The sequence below is a fragment of the Equus quagga genome, chromosome 11 (genome assembly GCF_021613505.1).
Source record: "Equus quagga isolate Etosha38 chromosome 11, UCLA_HA_Equagga_1.0, whole genome shotgun sequence".
NCBI lineage: Eukaryota > Metazoa > Chordata > Mammalia > Perissodactyla > Equidae > Equus > Equus quagga.
This window is the reverse complement of record NC_060277.1, coordinates 105,101,493-105,122,198: the sequence shown is the minus strand read 5'-3', so window position 1 is coordinate 105,122,198 and position 20,706 is coordinate 105,101,493. Positions and strand designations below refer to the sequence as shown.

General features: G+C 38.6%; 1 protein-coding gene across 2 annotated transcripts in view; it reads right to left on the bottom strand.

Moving 5' to 3' along the window:
• Window positions 1-20,706, bottom strand: part of MAP2K6 (mitogen-activated protein kinase kinase 6) — a 116,978-nt gene that overhangs the window by 38,071 nt on the left and 58,201 nt on the right. For both annotated transcript variants that reach the window (XM_046676986.1, XM_046676987.1), the window contains exon 2: window positions 4,684-4,750. In XM_046676986.1, the coding sequence (XP_046532942.1) occupies window positions 4,684-4,750 (67 nt within the window). The remainder of the gene's footprint in view (window positions 1-4,683; window positions 4,751-20,706) is intronic.

Sequence of the window (20,706 nt, the reverse complement as noted above, 5' to 3'; positions counted from 1 at the left end):
CTCTTTTCTCACTTATAAAGTGAGAGCAATAGTAACTGCCTCCTGAGTTTCTCGTGAGGATTAAATGAAATAATGTCAACAAGCACAGAATCGATTTAGAATTAGTTACTGCCGCTTAAGTGAGGGGACAGCAGCTCAGAAATCTGAGGCAAAAACACATTGACATCAGTTACTCAAAGTAAGAGCTCACGCAAAAGGACCACACACACGGAACTAAGGAGAATGGAGCTCTGTCCCAGGCTATTTATTTTTGTGTATTACAGCAGAAGGAGGCAGGGTATAAATGGTAAGAGTCATCGAGCCAAGCTCAAAAAATTGCCAAGAAAAACAGAAAATGTGGAAGCTACTTCTTCAGGAGTACAAATTTTAGCCTCAGTATTAAAATAATAATAATAATAAGCCTCTCCATGAGCTAAAGTGGTATAGTCTACAATAATGAAGTGATGCTCTTTCCCTAACATGGTGAAAAAGAAAAATACAGTCAGAGTCTATTCTACCACATAAGGGAAAGACAACATAGAAACCAAGTTTATCCTTGCACAGGTTTTTATTCATTTGTCTGTACCAAGAAAGGATTTACAGTGGCTTTCAAAAATTCATAAAATACAGAAAATTAATATAAATTAGAAAGGTGAAGAAGAAAAATTTAAAGGAAAGGAGTGTAAGACAGCTGGAAGGTTGATATAAGAAAGTATCTCAAAGGAAATAATAAAGATAAGAGTAGAAATCAATAAAATTGAAAATAGGAAAATAACGAAAACAAAATTGGCTCTTAAAAAAAATCAATAAAATTGATAAACCTCTAGTAAAATTGACACAGATAACAAAAGAGAAGACATAAATTACCAATACTAGGGAAAAAAACCAGAGGATATGACAACATATTCTGCAGCCATTAAAAGGATAATCAGGAAATACTATGAACAACTTTAATAAACTCAATAACTTAGAAGAAACAGATTAATTCCTTGAAAACCACAAGCTACCAGAACTTAGCCATGGTGAAACAGATCATCTTAATAGTCCTATAACTAGTAAAGAAATTGAATTTGTAACTAAAAATCTCCAGAGAAAGAAATATCCAGGCTCACTTTGTTTCACTGGAGAATTTTAGCAAACATTGAAAATTGAATTAACATCAATTTTATACAATGTCTTCCAGAAAAAAAAAAGGAACTCTTACCAACTCATTTATGAGGCCTGTATTACCTCAACACCAAAACCAGTAAATAATGATACACAGCAAAAAAAACCCATACAACACTAGAGACCAACATCTCTTATGAACTTAAAGAAAAAAATCCTCAACAAAATTTTAGCAGATTGAATCCAACAATGTATAGAAAAATAATATAATACAACCAAGTGGGATTTATTTTGGGTAGGCAAGGATAGTTCAATATTTAAAAATCAATCGATATAATCCATATCAATAGTACAAAGAAGAAAAATCTATGATCATACAAACTGATGTACAAAAAAGCATTCAAGAAGATTCAACACATATTCATGATAAAAACTCTCAGTATACTGTGACTAGAGAGGAACTTTTTCAACTTCATAAAGAGCATCTACAAAAACATAACATGTTTAATGATAAAAGATGGAATGCTTTCCTTCTAAGAACAAAGCAAGGTTGCCTGCTCTCACACCAATCTTATTTAACATAGTACAGGACATGCTTGACGCTGAAATAAAGAAAATGGATAAAAGAAAGAAAAATACAGTTTGGAAAGAAAGAAATCAAACTGTCTCTATTTGTGGAAGGCATGACTGTGTACATAGAAATCTCTAAGGAATCTACAAAAAAGCTCCTAGAACTATTAAGTGAGTTTAGTAAGGTCACAGGATATAAGATCAATACAGAAAAATCGATTGTACTTCTATATACTGAAAATGAACAAGTGGAAACTAAAATAAAAAACGGAATACCATGGGGCCTGCCCAGTGGCATAATGGTTAAGTTCTTGCACTCTGCTTCAGTGGCCCAGGGTTCGCGGTCCAGATCCCAGGTGCAGACCTCGCACGACCCATCAATGGAGGAAGGATAGCCTTTTTAACTAAGGATGCTGAAGCAATTGGAAATCTATTGGCAAAAAATAAAGCTCTACCTAAACTTGACACCTTGTACAAAAATTAAACTCAAAATGCATCATGGAGTTAAAGCTAAAATGTAAAACTATAAAACTTCTAGAAAAGAACATGGGAGAAAATCTTCAGGACCTGTGACAAGGCAAAGGGTTCCAAAACCTGTCACCAAAAGCATGATCCATAAGAAGAAAAACTGCTAGATTGGACTTCATCAAAATGAAAGGACAAAAAGACCAATTGCAGACTGGGAGAAGATGTTTTTAAATCAGATATCTGACAAACTCCTTGTGTCTAGAATATACAAAGAACTCTCAAAACTCAACATTAAAAGAACAATCTAATCTAATTAAAATATAGGCAAACAGATGTATAGACGGACATTTCACCAGAGAAGATATACGGATGAAAAATAAACACCTAAAAATGTTCAATGTCATTATCCATTAGAGAGATGAGGATTAAACTACAATGATACAACACCTACACATCTATCAGAATGGCTAAAACGAAAAATAGTGATAATGTTGGCAGGGATGCAGAGAAACTGAAATCATTCATACATTGCTGGTAAGAATATAAAATGAGAATCGTACAATCACTCTGGAAAATACTTCTGCAGTTCTTTCAAAACTAAAACTGAACTTACCAAATGACCCAAGCAATTGCACTATTAGACATATATCCCAGGGAAATTAAGACTTATTTTCATGCAGGAACTGGTACAAGAATGTTCATAGCAGCTTTATTCACAATAGCCCCAAACTGGAAACATCTCATATCTCCTTCAAAGTTTAAAGAGTTAAACTGTGGTATATCCATACCTTGGAATGGTATTCAACAATCACAAGGAATGAACTATTGATATGTGCAACAACTTGAATGAACCTCAAGGAAATTATAGTGAAGGGAAAAAGGCAATCTCAAAAAGGAGATGCATGATTCCATTTACAGAGAAATCATGAAATAACAAAATGGAGATGGAGAACATATTAGTGGTTGCCAGGGCTTAGGGATAACAGGGACAGGGGTTAGAGGTGGCTGTGGCTATAAGGGAGTAACGCGAAAGAGTCTTGTAGTGTTGATACAGTTGAGTATCTTGACTATGGTAGTGGTTATGCAAGGCTACACAAGTGATAAAATTGCATGGACACACACACACACACAAATGAGTGTTTGTATTGCTGGTGAAATCTGAAGAAGCTCTATGGTTCGCACCAATGCCAACTTCTTGGTTTTGATAATGTACTAGAGTTGTGTAAGATGTTAACATCAAGGAGGAGGACATGAGCTTGGGGATGGATACATGGGACTTCCTTGTATGCTTCTTTGCGACCTCCTGAGAATCTGCAATTACTTTAAAATAAAAAAAAATTTAAAGTCTATCCCATAAAGTCTTATACAGGTGGTACAGGGAAGCCACATATTTGACTCTAAGCGCTCAAGAAACCAATAAAAAAGGAAAAGTTACTAATTACACAGTTCATGGGTCCACAGGAAAAAAACAACCAGAGGCACCAAAAAAACCCAATCTTGAAAATAGACATGGAAAGAACTTCCTCCTGTAGATCCTCACGAAAGGAACAGTCTAACTTGAGTTTGGCCCTTGAGCTGCAGTCCGGAACCGTGAAGAATCACCTTCCTCTCAGTTTTGTTCTTAGAGGTTCTTCAGTGGAAAGTTTGTTTATATTGATGCACAGAATGCAATGACTAACAGTCTTAGCAGTCTTACATGTCATGATCATTTTTACTAGCTCATTCCAACACCAGGGGGCGCACTTTCTGATAGGCTGGATCAGGGTTACAGTCAAAAACCTTTACAAAGGCAGGCACTTTTGTAGAGATGAGCAAAAGCCTTAAAAACTCAACCTTCCACTGGGATGGTCTCTCTTTGTACTTGCCCTGCCTCTTTAGTACCTCTGCTGTGATTTCTTTTCCTTGGAATTTCCATTCCTCCCATGCATATGCCTCCATAGGCGATCATACCACCAGCTGGATACCCTCCCCACCTCACAGAGAGACAAAGAAACAATACGGAGGCTCAGAGAGAGGGTGTCCTGCTTCACTGGGAGTTGAGCTCACTCAGGGATTTGGACCAAAGCCTCAGCTAATAAAAAATATGTTCCTTTACTTCATTTCGCCTTCTGTTTATATGGGACAGGATTGAGGTGTCAGGATGCTGAGTCCTCACCAAATACCATCTTTCTGTCTCAACCCAAGTTTTATAGTAGCGGCTTTCACAGGGAGTTGCTTGTTCGCTCAAATCTATATGGAAAAGGCAAAACTTCCATGTCCAGTGAGCTTCCTGGACATACGTAGGACCCCATCTGCCAAACGCATTTGTGACACTCAATTTTCAGCCAACCAGTAATATGAGACACTCAGTTCAAAGCTACCCATTCAATGACTGACCGAGTATGATTATTTCAAGTCTCAGAACAATGAGCACATGGCTTCCTCCTTTAAAGGGCTCCTCTTTCTAACACCTATTTCCATAGTCAAGGTATTGCTCACCAGTCCAAAAATGAACCCCCGTTCCCTGGACATCTGTAAAGTATAAGTGTTTGGATTAAGATGAGCATCTTGCCAACTTACGTGGAACTGGTCTGAGGTTGTTCAAATGCTTCTTTTGGAATTTTAAGGCCGGGGTTTCGCTTCTTGCCTATAGGGAAAGACGTAAGGATAAAGTTAAAGTCTAAATCACAGTACGAGCTCAGAAGCAGAAGAAAAGGGCTGATCTGGGAACGTAGCTCTCATCTCCCCATTCAGAGCTCCACTTCCTACCAGGACGTCTGTGAGTGACAAGCAATCAAGTACCAGGCTGAGCAGAGCTTCCCAAATGCAGACTGTGGTCATGGATGAGGTTTCTCACCACTCCAGGGTGAAAATGTCAGAAGAAGAATGCCAACTCTCTTTACCGAGGGAGACCTGCCCTTTTCTCCCTACTGAGAGTTCATCATTCCAACTTCTTTGTTCTTTCTTGTACATAATGATGGTAATGGTACATGGTGTTGGTTAAGTTTTCTGGTTTTGTTTTTGTGTTTTTTTGAGGAAGATGGGCCCTGAACTAACATCTGGGCCCATCTTCCTCTACTTTATATGTGTGAGGCTTACCACAGCATGGCCTGACAAGCGGTGTGTAGGTCTGTGCCCAGGATCCAAACTGGCAAACCCCTGGCTGCTAAAGCAGAGCATGAGAATATAACCACTATGCCACTGGGCCAGCCTTTTTTCTTTTTACTGTCAGTCAAACGCAGTCACCCTTATCTGAGTATCCCACAATTTTCTAAATTGATCTGTGAATGACTGATAGAGTTAGCCATGGAGGTAGAATAAAAAATACTTGCCCACTATTCTGCCCTGCCCATTCTCAACCACCTTAAATAAGACAAAACACCTAAGAGATGGATAGAGTAATATTTATTTACATTTGCCCTGTTCCAAAAAGGATTAAGATAACACATGGGCTCATGCAAGGAAATTTTCCCTTCTTTGGGGGCCAGATGGGAATATAACTGATGTGTTCATTCCCGGGCTGAAACCACAAGAGAGCTTGGCTCAAATACTTTTGTTGATGGGTCAAAAAGAAATGCCAGCTCAGAAAGCAGATCAGAGAAAAGAGTCTTGTTAAGGGCCTGGGATTTTTCCTCATCAAAGGAGATGCTGTGTCTCTCGGTGTTTTTGGCAGGGGAAACCAAAGCAGAGCTGGACGGAATGCCCACGGTTCTACTGTCTTTCTTGCCTCTTCTCTACACTGCTGATGAGCACTACAGAGCTGACACAATCCCAGACAAGGCCCTGGAGGGAAATCCCAAAGCTGCAAAGAAACTTATCAAACAAAGTAACCTCTTTGCAGGAAAATGACATCCAAGGACTTCAGTGATTGCTCAGCATCACAGAGCCAGCTCACATCACATCACAGACCCAGGCAGAAGCAGAACGCACGTCCCCGGACACCCAGGGCAGAGGTCCTTTCCTGTTCCACAGTGGAAGAAGTTTAGAGATGATCAGACAGCATGGGGTAGAGGGAGTACGGGGTTTTGAGTTTTTCAAAAAACAGCTTACATCTGGTTTCTCCGTTCGCCAAGTGATCTCCAGAATCACTTTTCCTCTGATTCTCGATATCCTCAATTGTAAAATGGGGAAGTAACATGAATACTGACCTTATTGAACTGATATGGGAATCAAATGAGATAATATAGGAAAGCGCACTGAGATACCTTAAGTAGGTGTTAATTATAATCATTTAGAAAAAGAATCCGTAGGCTCTCATTCAAAAATAAGTCACTTAAGAAATCACAATCAGAATTCGCCATATTATCATAGCCCAATATAACGCATAATTGAGTCCTTTTTTTTTTCATGCTTTCAAAATCCAAAATCTAGATCAATTCTGCCAAGCTGTATAAAGCCAGGAAAAAATATGCTTGGCAGCAATCAACCCAGAGAAAGCCTTTTACAATGATCTTCTTTATAACAGGTTTTCTCAATTCTTCTTTCATTTGGGCTTATCTATATATTTTATAAGTTTCAAAACTCACCATTCACTTTCCTACTCCTGGAGTCCAGGAAGCTATTTAGCACATGTTACTAAGTTGGTCAGTTATTAGTACATAGAGCTGTGCTATGTACCAGGAACAATGCGAAGTGTGTGATCTGTTTGTGAGAATCCAACTAGATAGAGAGCCTAATTCCAACAATTCCCATCCATAGGCCTCCGTCAAAAAGATAGGGAATGCTGTTTTCAATGAGATACTCTAGTAAGGAGTGAATGACAAATTCAACTTGTCCAGATAACACGTATTGCAAAACAGGCGACAGGTAATTCAGGTAATCCCCACAGATATGACTCTATAATTCTCTCAGATAAAACAAAACAAAAGGAAAGTAAAATATAGTTTGCCTGTGAAAAAGGCTCCCCAATTTCCCTTTAAGCAAACCAAAAGCTAAAATTACTCTTAAATTCCTACATCTCTCTCTTCTACAAGCTTTCTTTCTAACTCAGCTCTTACAAGATAGATGTCAAGAGAAACAATTATTTACAGAGAAAAGCTCCTTTGAAAAACTTTAACATACCAATAAGTATTATACCATAGCAATTAATTATTAGCAATTCATTAATAGCAATCAATTATTACACTATAATTCAACACATCATCAAAATGTCTATACAAAGAAATAGTAAACTAAGAGAGAGATAAAAAAGAAATCTTTTGGCACAGAGATTAAAGGAATAAATGACCAAAATAACAATAAAGTCTTCGAGGTGTAAAAAAGAAGGCCCCTGGTACTCTTCTGACAGCAACAAGAAAAATCGTTCCAGGAGACACAAAACCTAGTTGAATTACACAGTAAGAAAATACCCTGCCTTTATTTTTAAAAGTAGATCAAAGAAGACACAAATCACAAACACACACACCAACGTTCCATAATTCACTTACGTGCCCATCACTGAAAGAGCAGCCCAGTAAGAAGTCAGCAGAATTGATTCTGATGAGGTTTTCAAGGCTGCAAGGAAGGCTGGCAGAGGAAAAGCCCACCGAAGGTATTCTTCACTTAGCTCAGAAGACCACACTTCAGCAGAGAGAAACAGAACTGAACAGACTCCACCCCCTCCTCAAGTGCGGATTGCAGCAAACCTCTGCTAGTTCATTGTTCCCGCGGAACTGCAACTTCAGGAAGGGAGAAGGGAAGTGGGTCCATTTGGACACCAAGGCGGGACATTAATCATTAACCAGACTTGGAGGAATAAATCTATAAAGCAATTCTGGAAAGGACAGCATTCCCCAGCCTTTCTATAAATGCCTCTTTCATTTCTTAAAAGAAAGAAAAACAATATGTGGTCAGTTTCCAGCTGTCTTTATTTCAAAGCAATCTGTTCCATCCAGCAAGGCTGCCAACACCTGACGCTAACATTTAACACTGTGTTTAAAAAAATTAATGAGAGGGAGCAAGATGAATAATAAAGCTAAGTGGCCAACTATGTGAAACAGCCTTTTCCCTTGATATTCTAAAGCAAAAATGAAAAATATACCAGAAAATAGGTTCTGTATTATGTTGCATGCTAGTAACAAGCCTTCTCAGGGGAGAGAATTTTGTAGATTTCTGCAGCTCTCAACCAGCTTTGCCCTCTTACTGGTACAATTTGCCAAGGGTAGACCTTCCCAGCCTGATTGAGCATATGTGGCACTATATTTCATCAGCCGGTGTCACACGCATGCCCATTTTCTCTGAAAATATTGTAGTCACACCACATACATATATTTGCAAAATTCATCTTAAGCCAAAGCTAGGTCACTATGATCCCAGCCTAGAACAAAATGGCACTGGGGTAAAAACAAAAAACAAAAAACTTTGCCAATAGTTAGAAAACAGTTACCCGGCCACAGAAATGTTCACTAGCTCTGACCATACCGAAAATGATGGGGTATACAAGACCTCTTGCTCAGCACCCACTCAGAGAGGCAAAGCACAAAGGACTTCTCTCATGTGCCTTCTTACATAAAACACAAGATTGTGCTCAAGTGCCAACCCAAACAGCAAGCGAATCCCACAGGGTCAACAGAAGGTGGCATCAAGAGGATATGCTGACGCCTGAATATTTGTCAGCTTGGCCAAGGGTTGGGGGGGCATGATTGTGAGGGTTTATGATTATTGACACAGCTTTACAAAAGGATGGCATTGCTTCCAGTGCCAAATTTATTTTAAAAATCTTGTTTCCCAATGTGAATGGGATTTCCAGCCAAGTAACTGCCAACCTGGAGGCCTTGGCTGTCCCCTCCTTAATACGTGCATCTGGGCTTAGACGCCAAGGGTAGCTGGCACTAAAATCAGCAGGGAAGTGTCATTAAATGTTATTAAATCGCAATGATCAGATGCAAAGCAACTAACGGAGCACGGCAGAGGGAAGAGAGTGCAGAAAGCAAGCCGACTTTACAACAGTGTTATGAAAGTGGACATACACGCTTCCGTTCCCCAAACCACCGGATCTCACCCACCACTGAGACTGCAGCCAGTATGCCAAATTTCTTTGGAATTACACAAGATTTAGAGAAGGAAAGCTGCAAAGCTCATTCTAAAACAGGCAGTCATTATGATTCCAAGGAGGCAGATGAATCTCCTACAACCCTGCCTTTACCTGTGTGTCCCCTCTGCCTAGAGGTTCTAGCCTTTTGTGGACGGGAGCTCAACCTTTCAAATTCAACTCACTTATCACACACCCCACAGACCCTTTTCAGACCTTCCTCAGCACTCCTTAAGGATCACTGTCCACCCGTGCCAGCTTCCACATTCTGGCATCTCACACACAATATGAACTCAATGCCACCTTACAGAATCTGTAACATTTTAGTTTAAAATGCCCACTCTGTCTAAAAAAAACTCCATGACTTGCTTCCATTTATATTCCTCATACCTTTTCTCACAATCTCAAATTATTTTTGCATGTACTTATTACTTATGTTTACCATCTATCTTCCCCATATAAGTCCCATACAGCAGCAATTTTGCCCAGTGCCTGCACATCGTAAATATTTGTTGACTGAACATTTGTTGTTCTTTTCTTGACTGTTTTGAACATTACTATTAGAGGCTTCCAAAATTTAAAAAAAAAAAAAAAGACACACACCAAAGAGAATGAAGTAGAAATAATACAAAGTTAAGCATCAATAAGACCTCATTTTAAATCCCAGCTGTGTCACTTATTAACACTGTGACCTTGAGAATGTTTCTTAAACTCAGTTTCCACACCTACAAACCAGAGATGAGAGACTCAGGTCATTGAGAGATTCAGTGGGCACAATACATGAGAAGTCGAGTAGCATCTAGCACAGAGTAGCCTGTGAACAAACACTAGTTTCTTTTCTCCCTTCCATGTTTGTGCTTATATTTTTTAAATAAGAGCTAAACAAAATGTCCCTCATATGGGCAGCTTATTTCTTCAGACATCTTCTTCTGTTCTTCCTCTCTTGCGTTATTTATATGAAAATTACATTTTTCAAACATCTCATCAATCTTGAACATAGTCTCCTGATTCCCACTGACTATGGGAACTATTCCAGCTCTTCAGACTCAGGACCTCTGCGAGTGAGCCCTCAGAATCTGTATTTTCTTATAAAAGGTTTCATTTTTTCATAGCAGTTTTAGATTCAGAGCAAAACTGAAGGGAAGGTGCAGAGATTTCCCCCACACTCCCTACTCCCACACATACATAGCCTCCCCCATCCTCAACATCCCCCACCACAGTGGTACATCTGTTACAACTGATGAACCTACATTGACATGTCATTATCACCCAAAGTCCATAGTTTACATTAGGTTCTCTCTTGGTGTTGTACATTCTGTGGCTTTGGACAAAGGTATAATGACATATATCCATCATTATGGTATCATACAGACTATTTTTACTGCCCTAAAAATCCTATGTGCTCCGCCTATTCACCCCTTCCTCCTGACCAACCCCTGGCAAACACTGATCTTTTTACTGTCTCCATAATTTTGCCTTTTCCAGAATATCATAGAGTTGGAATTATATAGTATATAGCCTTTTCAGATTGACTTCTTTTACTTACTAATACGCATTTAAGGTTCGTCCATGTCTCTTCAGGGCTTGACAGTTGATTTCTTTTTAGCACTGAATAATATTCCATTGTCCGATGCAGCACAGTTTATTTATCCATTTATCTACTGAAGGACATTTTGGTTGTTTCCAATTTTGGCAATTATGAGCAAAGCTGCTATAAATATCTGTGTGCAGGTTTTTGTGTGGACATAACTTTTCAACACTTTTGGGTAAACACCAAGAAGCGTGATTGCTGGATCGTATGGTAAGAGTATGTTAGTTTTGTAAGAAATGGCCAAACTGTCTTCCAATGTGGCTGTACCACATATTTTTTTGAAAGCTCCACAAGCGATCGAAGATCCCAGTCAGGTCAAGGACTCCTTGTCAAGTATATGTCCAAGCAAAGTGTCTCATTTTTCACCATTTCCCTCTTCACGATAACAGTTACTCTCCCCCAGCTTCCCATCACTTCCCCCATCACCAACCAGTTCTTTCTGGCTAGTAAGAATTAAATTCCAGACGAAGTTCCTCATTGGGCTAGCTATACCTTTGAGCCGAAACTGTCAATAATTGACCAAAGTAGGCACTGCAAGGAACAAAAAGGTCATTAAGCTACAACTTCTGTTTTGAAAGAGTCAGAGGATAAGAAAAAAACAGTTCCTGTATTATCAGGGAGTATGTGTGGTGTACAATACAAATACTACACCGTGAATACATGGGAGGCTCAACGCAGGAGAGAAGAAATCAGGCTGGGGATATTAAAAAATGATCCCACAGAGGAGGAGTTATTTTAGGTGGTCCTTTGATAATTGGTAGGATTTGAGGGTACATGAGTGTTCATTATACTATTACGTCTTCTCTTATATATTTAAATGTTTCCATAATAAAAAGTCTATTTATTTTTATTGGCCCTGAGCTAACATCTGTTGCTGATCTTCCTCTTTTTTTGCTTGCAGAAGATTCACCCTGAGTTAACACCTGTGCCAATCTTCCTCCAAAAAGTTTTTTTAAAATAACGGCTAGAATTTTGACAATCAGAACTTGGGAAGGCAATAGTGATATTCCAAGTAGAATGAGGAGGAGCTCCCAAAGGTGGTAAGAAGGCACTGTGGTATCTTCAAAGAATTGTGAGTTGTCTACTTTGGATGAAGTGAAGGACAGTAATAGAGAGAAAGCTGAAAGGGTAGCTTGGAGCCAAAGACTGAAGGGCTATAACTAATAATTTTTAAATTTCAGATTTAAGAAAAGAATTCATCTATGTTTTTCAGGAGAGGAGTGTCAGGCCATGTCACTTATATTTCAAAAAAAATGTAACAAGATTAATCTAATATCTGAAGGATGTTTTGAAACTGTGGTATACACACACACACATACACACATAAACCCACATGTCCACCCCTTGCTGTTTTAAGCTTCCAGGTCTTTGCTCATATTTTCCATGGAATGTTTTTATCACCTGTCTCTACTGGTCAACTTTAACACTCAGCTCAAGCATGCTCTCCTCCAGGAAGCCTTCCACAAAAGACAGGCAATAAATGCCCTTCATCTGTGCGGTCAAAGTACCCTGGATGTGTCTTTACTATCTCCCTTCCTACAGTGATTGATTGAACGCAGCAGCTCACTCATCTCTTGCACTAGAATGCAAGGTCTTCAAAGCCATCCCCCATGCCTTACCTATGTACAGAGTAAACATTAGACTCAAGAAATAAGAGGCAGAGACCACAGCAATCCAGCTAATAAATAAGCTGCTTAAACTTTACAGAGGCAAAATTTATAAGCTCTGGTAAGTTACTGGAGAAGATGAGGAACGTAGTGGTAGTAGTAGTAACCTGGCTCTTCCACATCCGAATGAAATTAAGTGAAAAAGGAAAGTCAGGTCAATTGGGGTGGGTGGTGGGAGAAGGCAGATAATGAGTTCCAATTCAGATGTGTTAAATACAAGATGCTGGAGGGACGTGGGACAGATTTCAAGGAGACAAATGGAGCTTAAGAGAGGGGTTGGGGGAAAAATAAGTAGATCTTGGGGCAACCAACTGAGAAGTGGAAAGCTGAAGGAGACAGGCAGGGAAACAAGAAGTGCACGAGAATGGAAGGCAGCCAAGGCAAGAACATTCTGAGAGAATGAGATTCGAATGAAGAATCAGGGAAGGACACCAAGAATTGCTGGACGTGTCAAAGGAGACTATGCCAGCATGTGAAGAGCAGCACCACCAACTCAGCTGGAAATGGTCCTACTTTCAAAGAATTGAAAGCACTCAGAAGAGTGTTCTTACAGCTTCAGGTGATTGAAGCACTTTTTTTAGTCCCGGTAGAGCTGAAGTGTGTTTTGTCATATTAACAATTTGGTGCTGACTATGTGCTCTTGAAAGAACCTAAGAGCAAATCACAGGCAATGCCCTCCAGTTGTGGTCTGGGCCCAGAGCGAAGGTAGGAGGCAGGCAGTGGTTAGGAGGGGAATCCCCACTGTCTGTGCTCATCTCCTTCCTCATTCATATGCTGCTTCATTCACGAGTCTTTGTCAAAAGGAAATGTAGTCATAAGGGTGTGAAAAATACCACTTTAAAATAAAAACATAGCAACAAGTTGCAAAGAAATTTAGTGATGTGTTTCATCTTTTCAAAATGCACACTGAGTTTTGCTTAGGTTTAAAAATAGCACTCATATTTTAGAGATAAATAGTGAATTGTCTCCAAATAAAATATAATTCCAGGATTTGCTCAGAATATTGAGGGACAGGGATGGAGATATAGATGAAATAAGATTAGCCACAAGTTGGTAATTGTCAAAGCTGAGTGATGGATACATGGCGGTTCATTATACTGTCTACCTTTGAATACGTTTGAAATTTTCCAAAAATTTTCTTAAATAACTACTGAATCACGGAAAACTCTCTTTTAACAGTTACAAGAGAGAGATAGCGAGTACGAGGGTTGAATTTTTTCCTTGGGAGAAGTGGATTCTTTTTTCTCTCTGGTCCAAGATCACAATTCTAATAGCAATGTGATCACCTCCCTTCTAGCCAAGGAAAACTACAGGGTAGTAACTTTGATTCAACTGGCTGCTTGAAGACTAAGACATGCAAAGAAATACACTGGAGAGTTCTTCGTCTATATCCCTCATTAGAGTGCTACCAGTACAGAGTCTGTTCTGCCTCTCTCCCAGCTTCATCCAATTTCTTTTACTGAGCTGCATTCTACCATGATGCCATTGACCCAGGTTGAGATACGGCTTAAAAAGAAGGCTCTAAAATTCATCTCTGTAAGGACGTTTTTCATTACCTTACTTAACGCCCTCTTTATAAAGACTTTTAGGGGGGAAAAATTGTTATTAACAACAACAAGAATTGGCTTCTCCTGTATAATTGATCAATCTCTTCTATGGATGATGTGAATGTTTCTCTATGTGTTTCCTTCCTTGGGTTGATGGCTTAGGGCCAAGCTGGGACTCATATTCATATTCATTTCGGAGTCAGTGTTTTTTGTGGCTCTATTTCATTTCTGTCTTACCTACTCTTTTAATAACATTTTATTATAGAACATCTTAAATATGTGAGAGAGTAAACAAAACTGTTATAATCTATGTACCCATTCCCAAACTTCAATAAATATCAACTCATGGCCAACTTTGTTTCATCTATACTCCATCCACTCTCCCAGATATCAAATCATTTCATCCATAAATATTTTATGAAATATCTTTAAGGAAACTGACTATTTAAAAAAAACATAACCATAATATCATTATCACATGTAATATCTACTCAAAAGTCTCATGGTCTCCTATAAATCTCAAATATTTTTAAATTACAGTGTGTTTGAATCGGGATCAAAATTAGGTCCATGTTTTACAATTGGCTGGTAAAGTTTCTTAGGTCCCTTTTAATCTAGAAGCTCTCCCTCCATTTCTTGTCTTCAACCCCTACCCCCCGTAATTGTTTTGTTAAAGAAATCTGGTCATTTGTCCTATGAAGTTTCCCACTGGATTCTGTGGATCCTATCCCTTGTCGTTGCTTCACACATTCCTCTGTTATTTAGAGCTTGATCGGATTCGAACTTGACCTTTCTGTTTGGCATGCCTACTTCACAGGTGGTCTCACTTACTTTTAATTTACGTTAAATTGCTGAATTCCAAGCATCCTAGTAAGCTATCTTAAACGCTTAATGGAAAAAGGAAAAAAAATGAATAAATAAATGAATAATCCCTCAACAACACTCAATATTCAACAAACTTTTTAATCTTTGTCAATTTGATAAGAAACAAGGGTGCCCCATTGTTTTAAATCACATTTTAAAATATTTAATGAAGCTGAGTATTTTTTTATATGACTACTGACATCTGTATTTACTTTTCTATGAACTGCCTGTTCAAGCTGTTTGCTCATTTTTATATTAGGTTATTATTATTGTTTTATTTGTAAGAGAAGACATTGTTCCTTTTGTAGTTTGTGCTGCAATGTGCGCGCACACACACACGTTCCTGAGCGAGTCCATATGGTTGGAGGATTTTTTTCCTCTCTTGACTATATAAAATTTTAAAATTTTTACATTCCTTTATGGCCACTACACTTTTAAAAGGCAAGAACATTCTTTCCTCTTCCCCACAGGACTAGACAGTTGTCCAAATACCACCTGTTAATCTATTTGTTTCTCCATTAATTTCACACTTCTTCTTAATATTTATATCTCTTATATAGTCCTCTTGTATAAGTTTTTTGCCTGCCATGCCCAAAAATTATTAAATCTTCCTGGTCACTGCAGACATCTCTGCTTGATCCTGACTTTAACAGAACTCTTCTAGCTTTTCACCTTAAGAAATTATACTTGTTTTGAATTCAGCATAGACGTATATAGCTATTCATATTTTAGTAAGGAGGCTGATAACAGCTCTCAAAGATATGTCTATATCTTAACCCTGAGAACTTGTGAATGCTATCATGGCAAAGTTTTTGCAGATGTGATTAAATTAAGGGTTTTGAGATGAAAAGATTATCCTGGATTATCCAGTTAGGCCCTAAATGCCATCACAAGTGTCCTCATGACAGAGAGGCAGAGGGAGATTGCACCTGGAGGAACAGGCCATGTGAAGATGGTGACTGACACTGGAGTGATGTAGCCACAGTCTGAGGAATGTTAAGGAATGCCAGCACCTCCAAGAAGCCAGAAGAAGCAAGGAATGGATACTTTCCCAGAGACTCCAGAGGGAACCGATCTGCCAACACCTCGATTTCAGACTTCTGGCCTCCAGAAATGTAAAAGAATAAATGCCTGTTGTTTTAAGCAACCAAGTTTTTGGTAATTTGTTACAGCAGCTACAAGAAATTAACACAGTGAATTACTAGAAATGGACACTGAATTTCATCAAATTCCCTTTCAACATTTATTGAAATAATCCAGTGTCCTTTCTACCACACCCAAGCTGCCACACTCTCTAACAAATGTATTTCTTACTTTTCCCTTTCTCTTTTCTTTCTTTCTCCATTTCATTTTCACTCTGTTTCCTTCTCAACTGCTTATGCCATTGGCCTTCTGAGCATCCTGTGATCTTGCATTGCCAGTGATGATAGAAACTTAGAGTCTGCTAATCTTTGGTTTCAAGAAACATCTAGAAAGTCTTAAACTTGAAAAATAAAAGGGAGCAAAACAAGCAAAATTGAGAAATTAACTCCAAACTAGGAGGAATGGGTGTTGGTAGATGGCTCCTTCCTGCGCCTTGGGGGATACCCTGTGTTGGAACAAGAGAGGAGATGCTGGCCTCCTGCCAGCTCTTTCTAACTTGATGCCATCTTGGAGGAAAAATCATGAGGAAGAAATGTAGCCCGTTCCCCAGGCCTGTGGCACATTCTGAATTCCTCACATACCCTGCCAACAAAAAACAAGAAGGTAAAGAAACCATGGCCAAAAGCAATATCAAAAAATAGGGCAGGATGCTCTATCTTGAAACTTAAACCTTGCAGCCTGAAAAAACTCAGAATAATCCTTTGCACACATGGTTGTTTCTGCAATATCTCGTCACCTTTCTCTCCAGGGAGGCTGGACGTTTTTGAGCCATGTTTTGCAAACCACAGCCTGGCAAAAGACCACGGTGCCCTTTGCCTGTTGTTCTGCGACATACTTTCCCGGCTTAGTGCATCTCCCACTGGTGGTACTTCTGGTTAGAGGTTCATGACAGTCAATTAAAAAACAAAGACTAACAAATAGCTTCAAGAAAACCATAAAATTTAAATGCAACGTTTTCTGAAAAGAGAACACTAATTTACAACAGCAAACAACTTATTTTCAAAACAGTTTTCTTTATTCAAGTCTAGTCATATTTCAATACTATTTCAGATCCTCATGGAATCCTTAAGGGGAAATTCCACAGTCCTATGGAAAGACTCAGGCCCTCAGTTTTCACTCCTGAATAAAACATGGTCACTGTAATTAAGAAATATTGCTTCAGGCAGCGCCGTAACTCAGGGTGTCAAAGAAAGTGAAGTTCTCTAATCTTAGGTAATAAGTCTAGAAATTCCAGGCAGTCACCTTGAAACATGTAAATTAGTTTATCTCCAAGACTGAGCATAAAATGTATATAAATTCCTTATTGTACCAGTAGAATGTTCCACCTACCCATGTCATCCGAAATATGAGTGTAAGGTTTAAATATCCTCTGTGAAGTCTTATACACAGTTAACTATACAATTTCCCCAAACTGCTTTTAATGGCTAACCAAAAATATGAGGAGATAATTTATAATGATCCCTGGATACACTAATTTTATGAGATTTTCTTTAAGCTGCAGGTTTTTATTGGATTAATTTCAACTGATTATTATTGAGGGTAATTCTCACAAGTCTTTATTATATTTTTTTAAATTATTTTATTGAGGTCATATTGGTTTATAATGTTGTGCAAATTTCAGGTATACATCATCATATTTCAACTTCTCTGTAGACTGCATTGTGTTTACCACCAAGAGTCTAGGTTCCATTCAACACCATACACATGTGCATCCACAAAACAAAAAGACAACCCACCAACTGGGAAAAAATATTTGCAAATCATATAGCCAATAAGGGATTAATTTCCAAAATACATAAAGAACTCGTACAACTCAACAACAACAAAAATGAACAACCTGATCAAAAAGTGGGCAGAGGATATGAACAGACATTTTTCCAAAGAAGATATACAGATGGCCAACAGGCACATAAAAGTGTTCAACATCACTAATCATTAAGGAAATGCAAATCAAAACTACAATAAGATATCAAAAGTCTTTATTATTGGGGAGCAGAGTGAAGGACTGAGGGAAGTGCCCACTCATAGCTATATATAATCAGATGGTTAAGTTGAAAAACAACTCAACATGACCTTTAACCCTGGGTTAAAGGAGCAAAGCAATATATGCAATGCCACTGGATAAATACACGTTGCATAAATGAATGCTGAAAGTTGCCAGGTCAGCTACACTGCTATTTTTGGCACGTGCTCTCTTATGAATAAGAGGCTGCTCGTGAGAATAATAAAAGTAACAAATATTTATTGAGAATTTATAATTTGCAAGGCACAGGGCTCAGCATTTCACATAAATTTTTAATTTAATGATCACTATAACTATATGGCATAAATATTACTTCCTCCATTTCAAAGGCCTTGTCCAGATACACAGAGCTTGTACAGATGTGAGCAGTCGGCTTTCCCATATCATATAATTTGTAGTCTTTCGATTGTCATTACTCTTCTTCACAAGTCTATTTCCACTAGCTTGTAGGATTATTGCTGAACTGTGTCAGAGCTATATATAAAATCTGGGATCCAAAGCAAAAATTCCCCTGTATAGGCTTTCTATATCTTTTTCTAAGTCTAGCCTTCTCTAGATAACAAATGCATGTTACCAAGCTGTTTACCAGGAACTAGCGTGACATGACCCAGGTCTATTGGGAGATCAGGACTCAGTCAAAAAGCTACATTGCCATGAACTTTGTCCAAGATATTTTAACCTTTCTGGACTTTAGTTCCCCTGATGCTACAATGGAAAACATTATGTCAATAAACTAGCTAATTTTCTCATTAAATGGTACTCTGGTATTTGAGAGGCGCACTCTATCAGCTTTATAGATAACATCGTTAAGTTTTCTTCTGTGAGATAGCTCTTATAAACTAACACCTCTTCCCTAAGAGGATGCTGATGAAAGTGACAAGACTATTCCCTACCTGACATAAATGCAGGAGGTTTATGTCCTTTAGCATATCTGTACAATGAACTATTGTACACATGCATGATGACACATGCATGCTGCAACATGGATGAACCTTTAGCTTATGCTAAAGGACATATTGGCATATGTCCCTACCTTTAGCAGGAGGTTGATGGTCAAGTGACTATTTGAAAGTTGTGACTATGGCTCCTGTTTGCAAAACGCTGTGTCTTAGCAATACCTGTGCTATGTGTGGTGATGCCTCCCTCTCAATATCAAAGAAAAGGATGCTTAGTGCAATAATAGATTCATTGATCACCTGGTACTAATGATAATCTCAGCCTGATGCTCTCCTCCTTGTTGCAACCTCTTTTCACTTTCACATCCAGAATTTTTCCACGTATGATATGTTCTAGACAATTTTAGCATAAGGCTCTTAACTTTGTAACACAGGTCTCTTCATCAAAAGTAAACATCAATGAAAATTATAAAATACACAAACTTTTCAAAAAAGGTAACTGTGGGGAAAAACAAAGGAACATAGCATATTGAGGAAGAAATGAGGATCTAAGGAAAGGATCTTCGGTATTTGGGTTTTATGTACCTTTGTTACAGCTTTCTAAAGGATGATGGGAAATTTGAGGAACAGTCCAGCTGAGAAAAGAAGCCAGAGGAAGAAAGGGACAAAGAGGCCAGAGAAGCACACAGAAATGACGGAGCAAAGTCCCAATGGACATCGTGGGATTAATAACACAGTGGAGAGAGTGTGGACTCAGAGAAAGGAGTGGAGGGTCTCTCTTTAAGACAAGAAGAAAGAAGGGCATAAAGTATGACAACAAAGAGAAAATTCAATGTGAAGGGAAGTTGAGAGAGACACTCCGTATTGACGTATAACAGGGTGTTCTGCCAAGATGTCCCATGGGGTCCTAGGAAACACGAAGCCAAGAAACATTAGAAACAGCCAGAATAGGTCAGCAAAGGAGCTCCTGTAGTTTCAAATGAAATTTTACCAAATACTCTTGCATTATTTAAGCTCCTGAGGAAGCAGCTAATTTCTATGAGAAACCTAAGAGAAAATTCCAACAGGCAACTCAACTATGTAAGGCTGGAAGGTAGGTGTGATCCAACACTTCCTTATTTCTTCTAAGCACCTCCTCCATTCCAAAGTTGCTCATCATAAAACCTGGGAACAAATGAGTCAGAGTGGTTCCCAGCTCAAGAACTATCCGTGTGTCTCAAAGGTCACATGTGAGTATGTGACGCATTTTACTCAAGAAATTTTAGAAAGTTTGCTACTAAAAAGTTGGAATTCTTAATCTCCAGAGTTGCAAACCCCAAGGTCTAAAATAAACCCATGGTATTATTTTGCCCTCGATTTTTATCATAACAGCTTTATTGATATAAATCACATAACGTACAATTCACCTATTTAAATTGTACAATTCAATGGTTTTTAGCACATTCACAGTAATGCAACCATCACCACAATCAATTTTATAACATTTTCATCACCCACAAAAGAAACATCATGTCCATTAGCAGTCACTCTCCATTTTCCTCCAAAACTATCCCTCCCTCTGGTCCTAGGCGACCACTAGTCTACATTTTGTCTCTATAGATTTGCCTATTCTTGACGCTCCATATAAACAGACTCATACAATATGCGGGCTTTTGTGGCTGGCTCTTTCACATAGCACAATGCTTTCGAGGTCCATCCATGTTGCAGCATGCATGTGTCAGCACGTCTTCCGTTCTATTGCCAAATAATATTTCATTGTACAGATATACCACATTTTGTTTATCCCATCATCAGTTGATGGACATTTAGATTGTCTCCACTTTTTGGCTATTATGAATAATGCTGCTATGGACATTCATATAC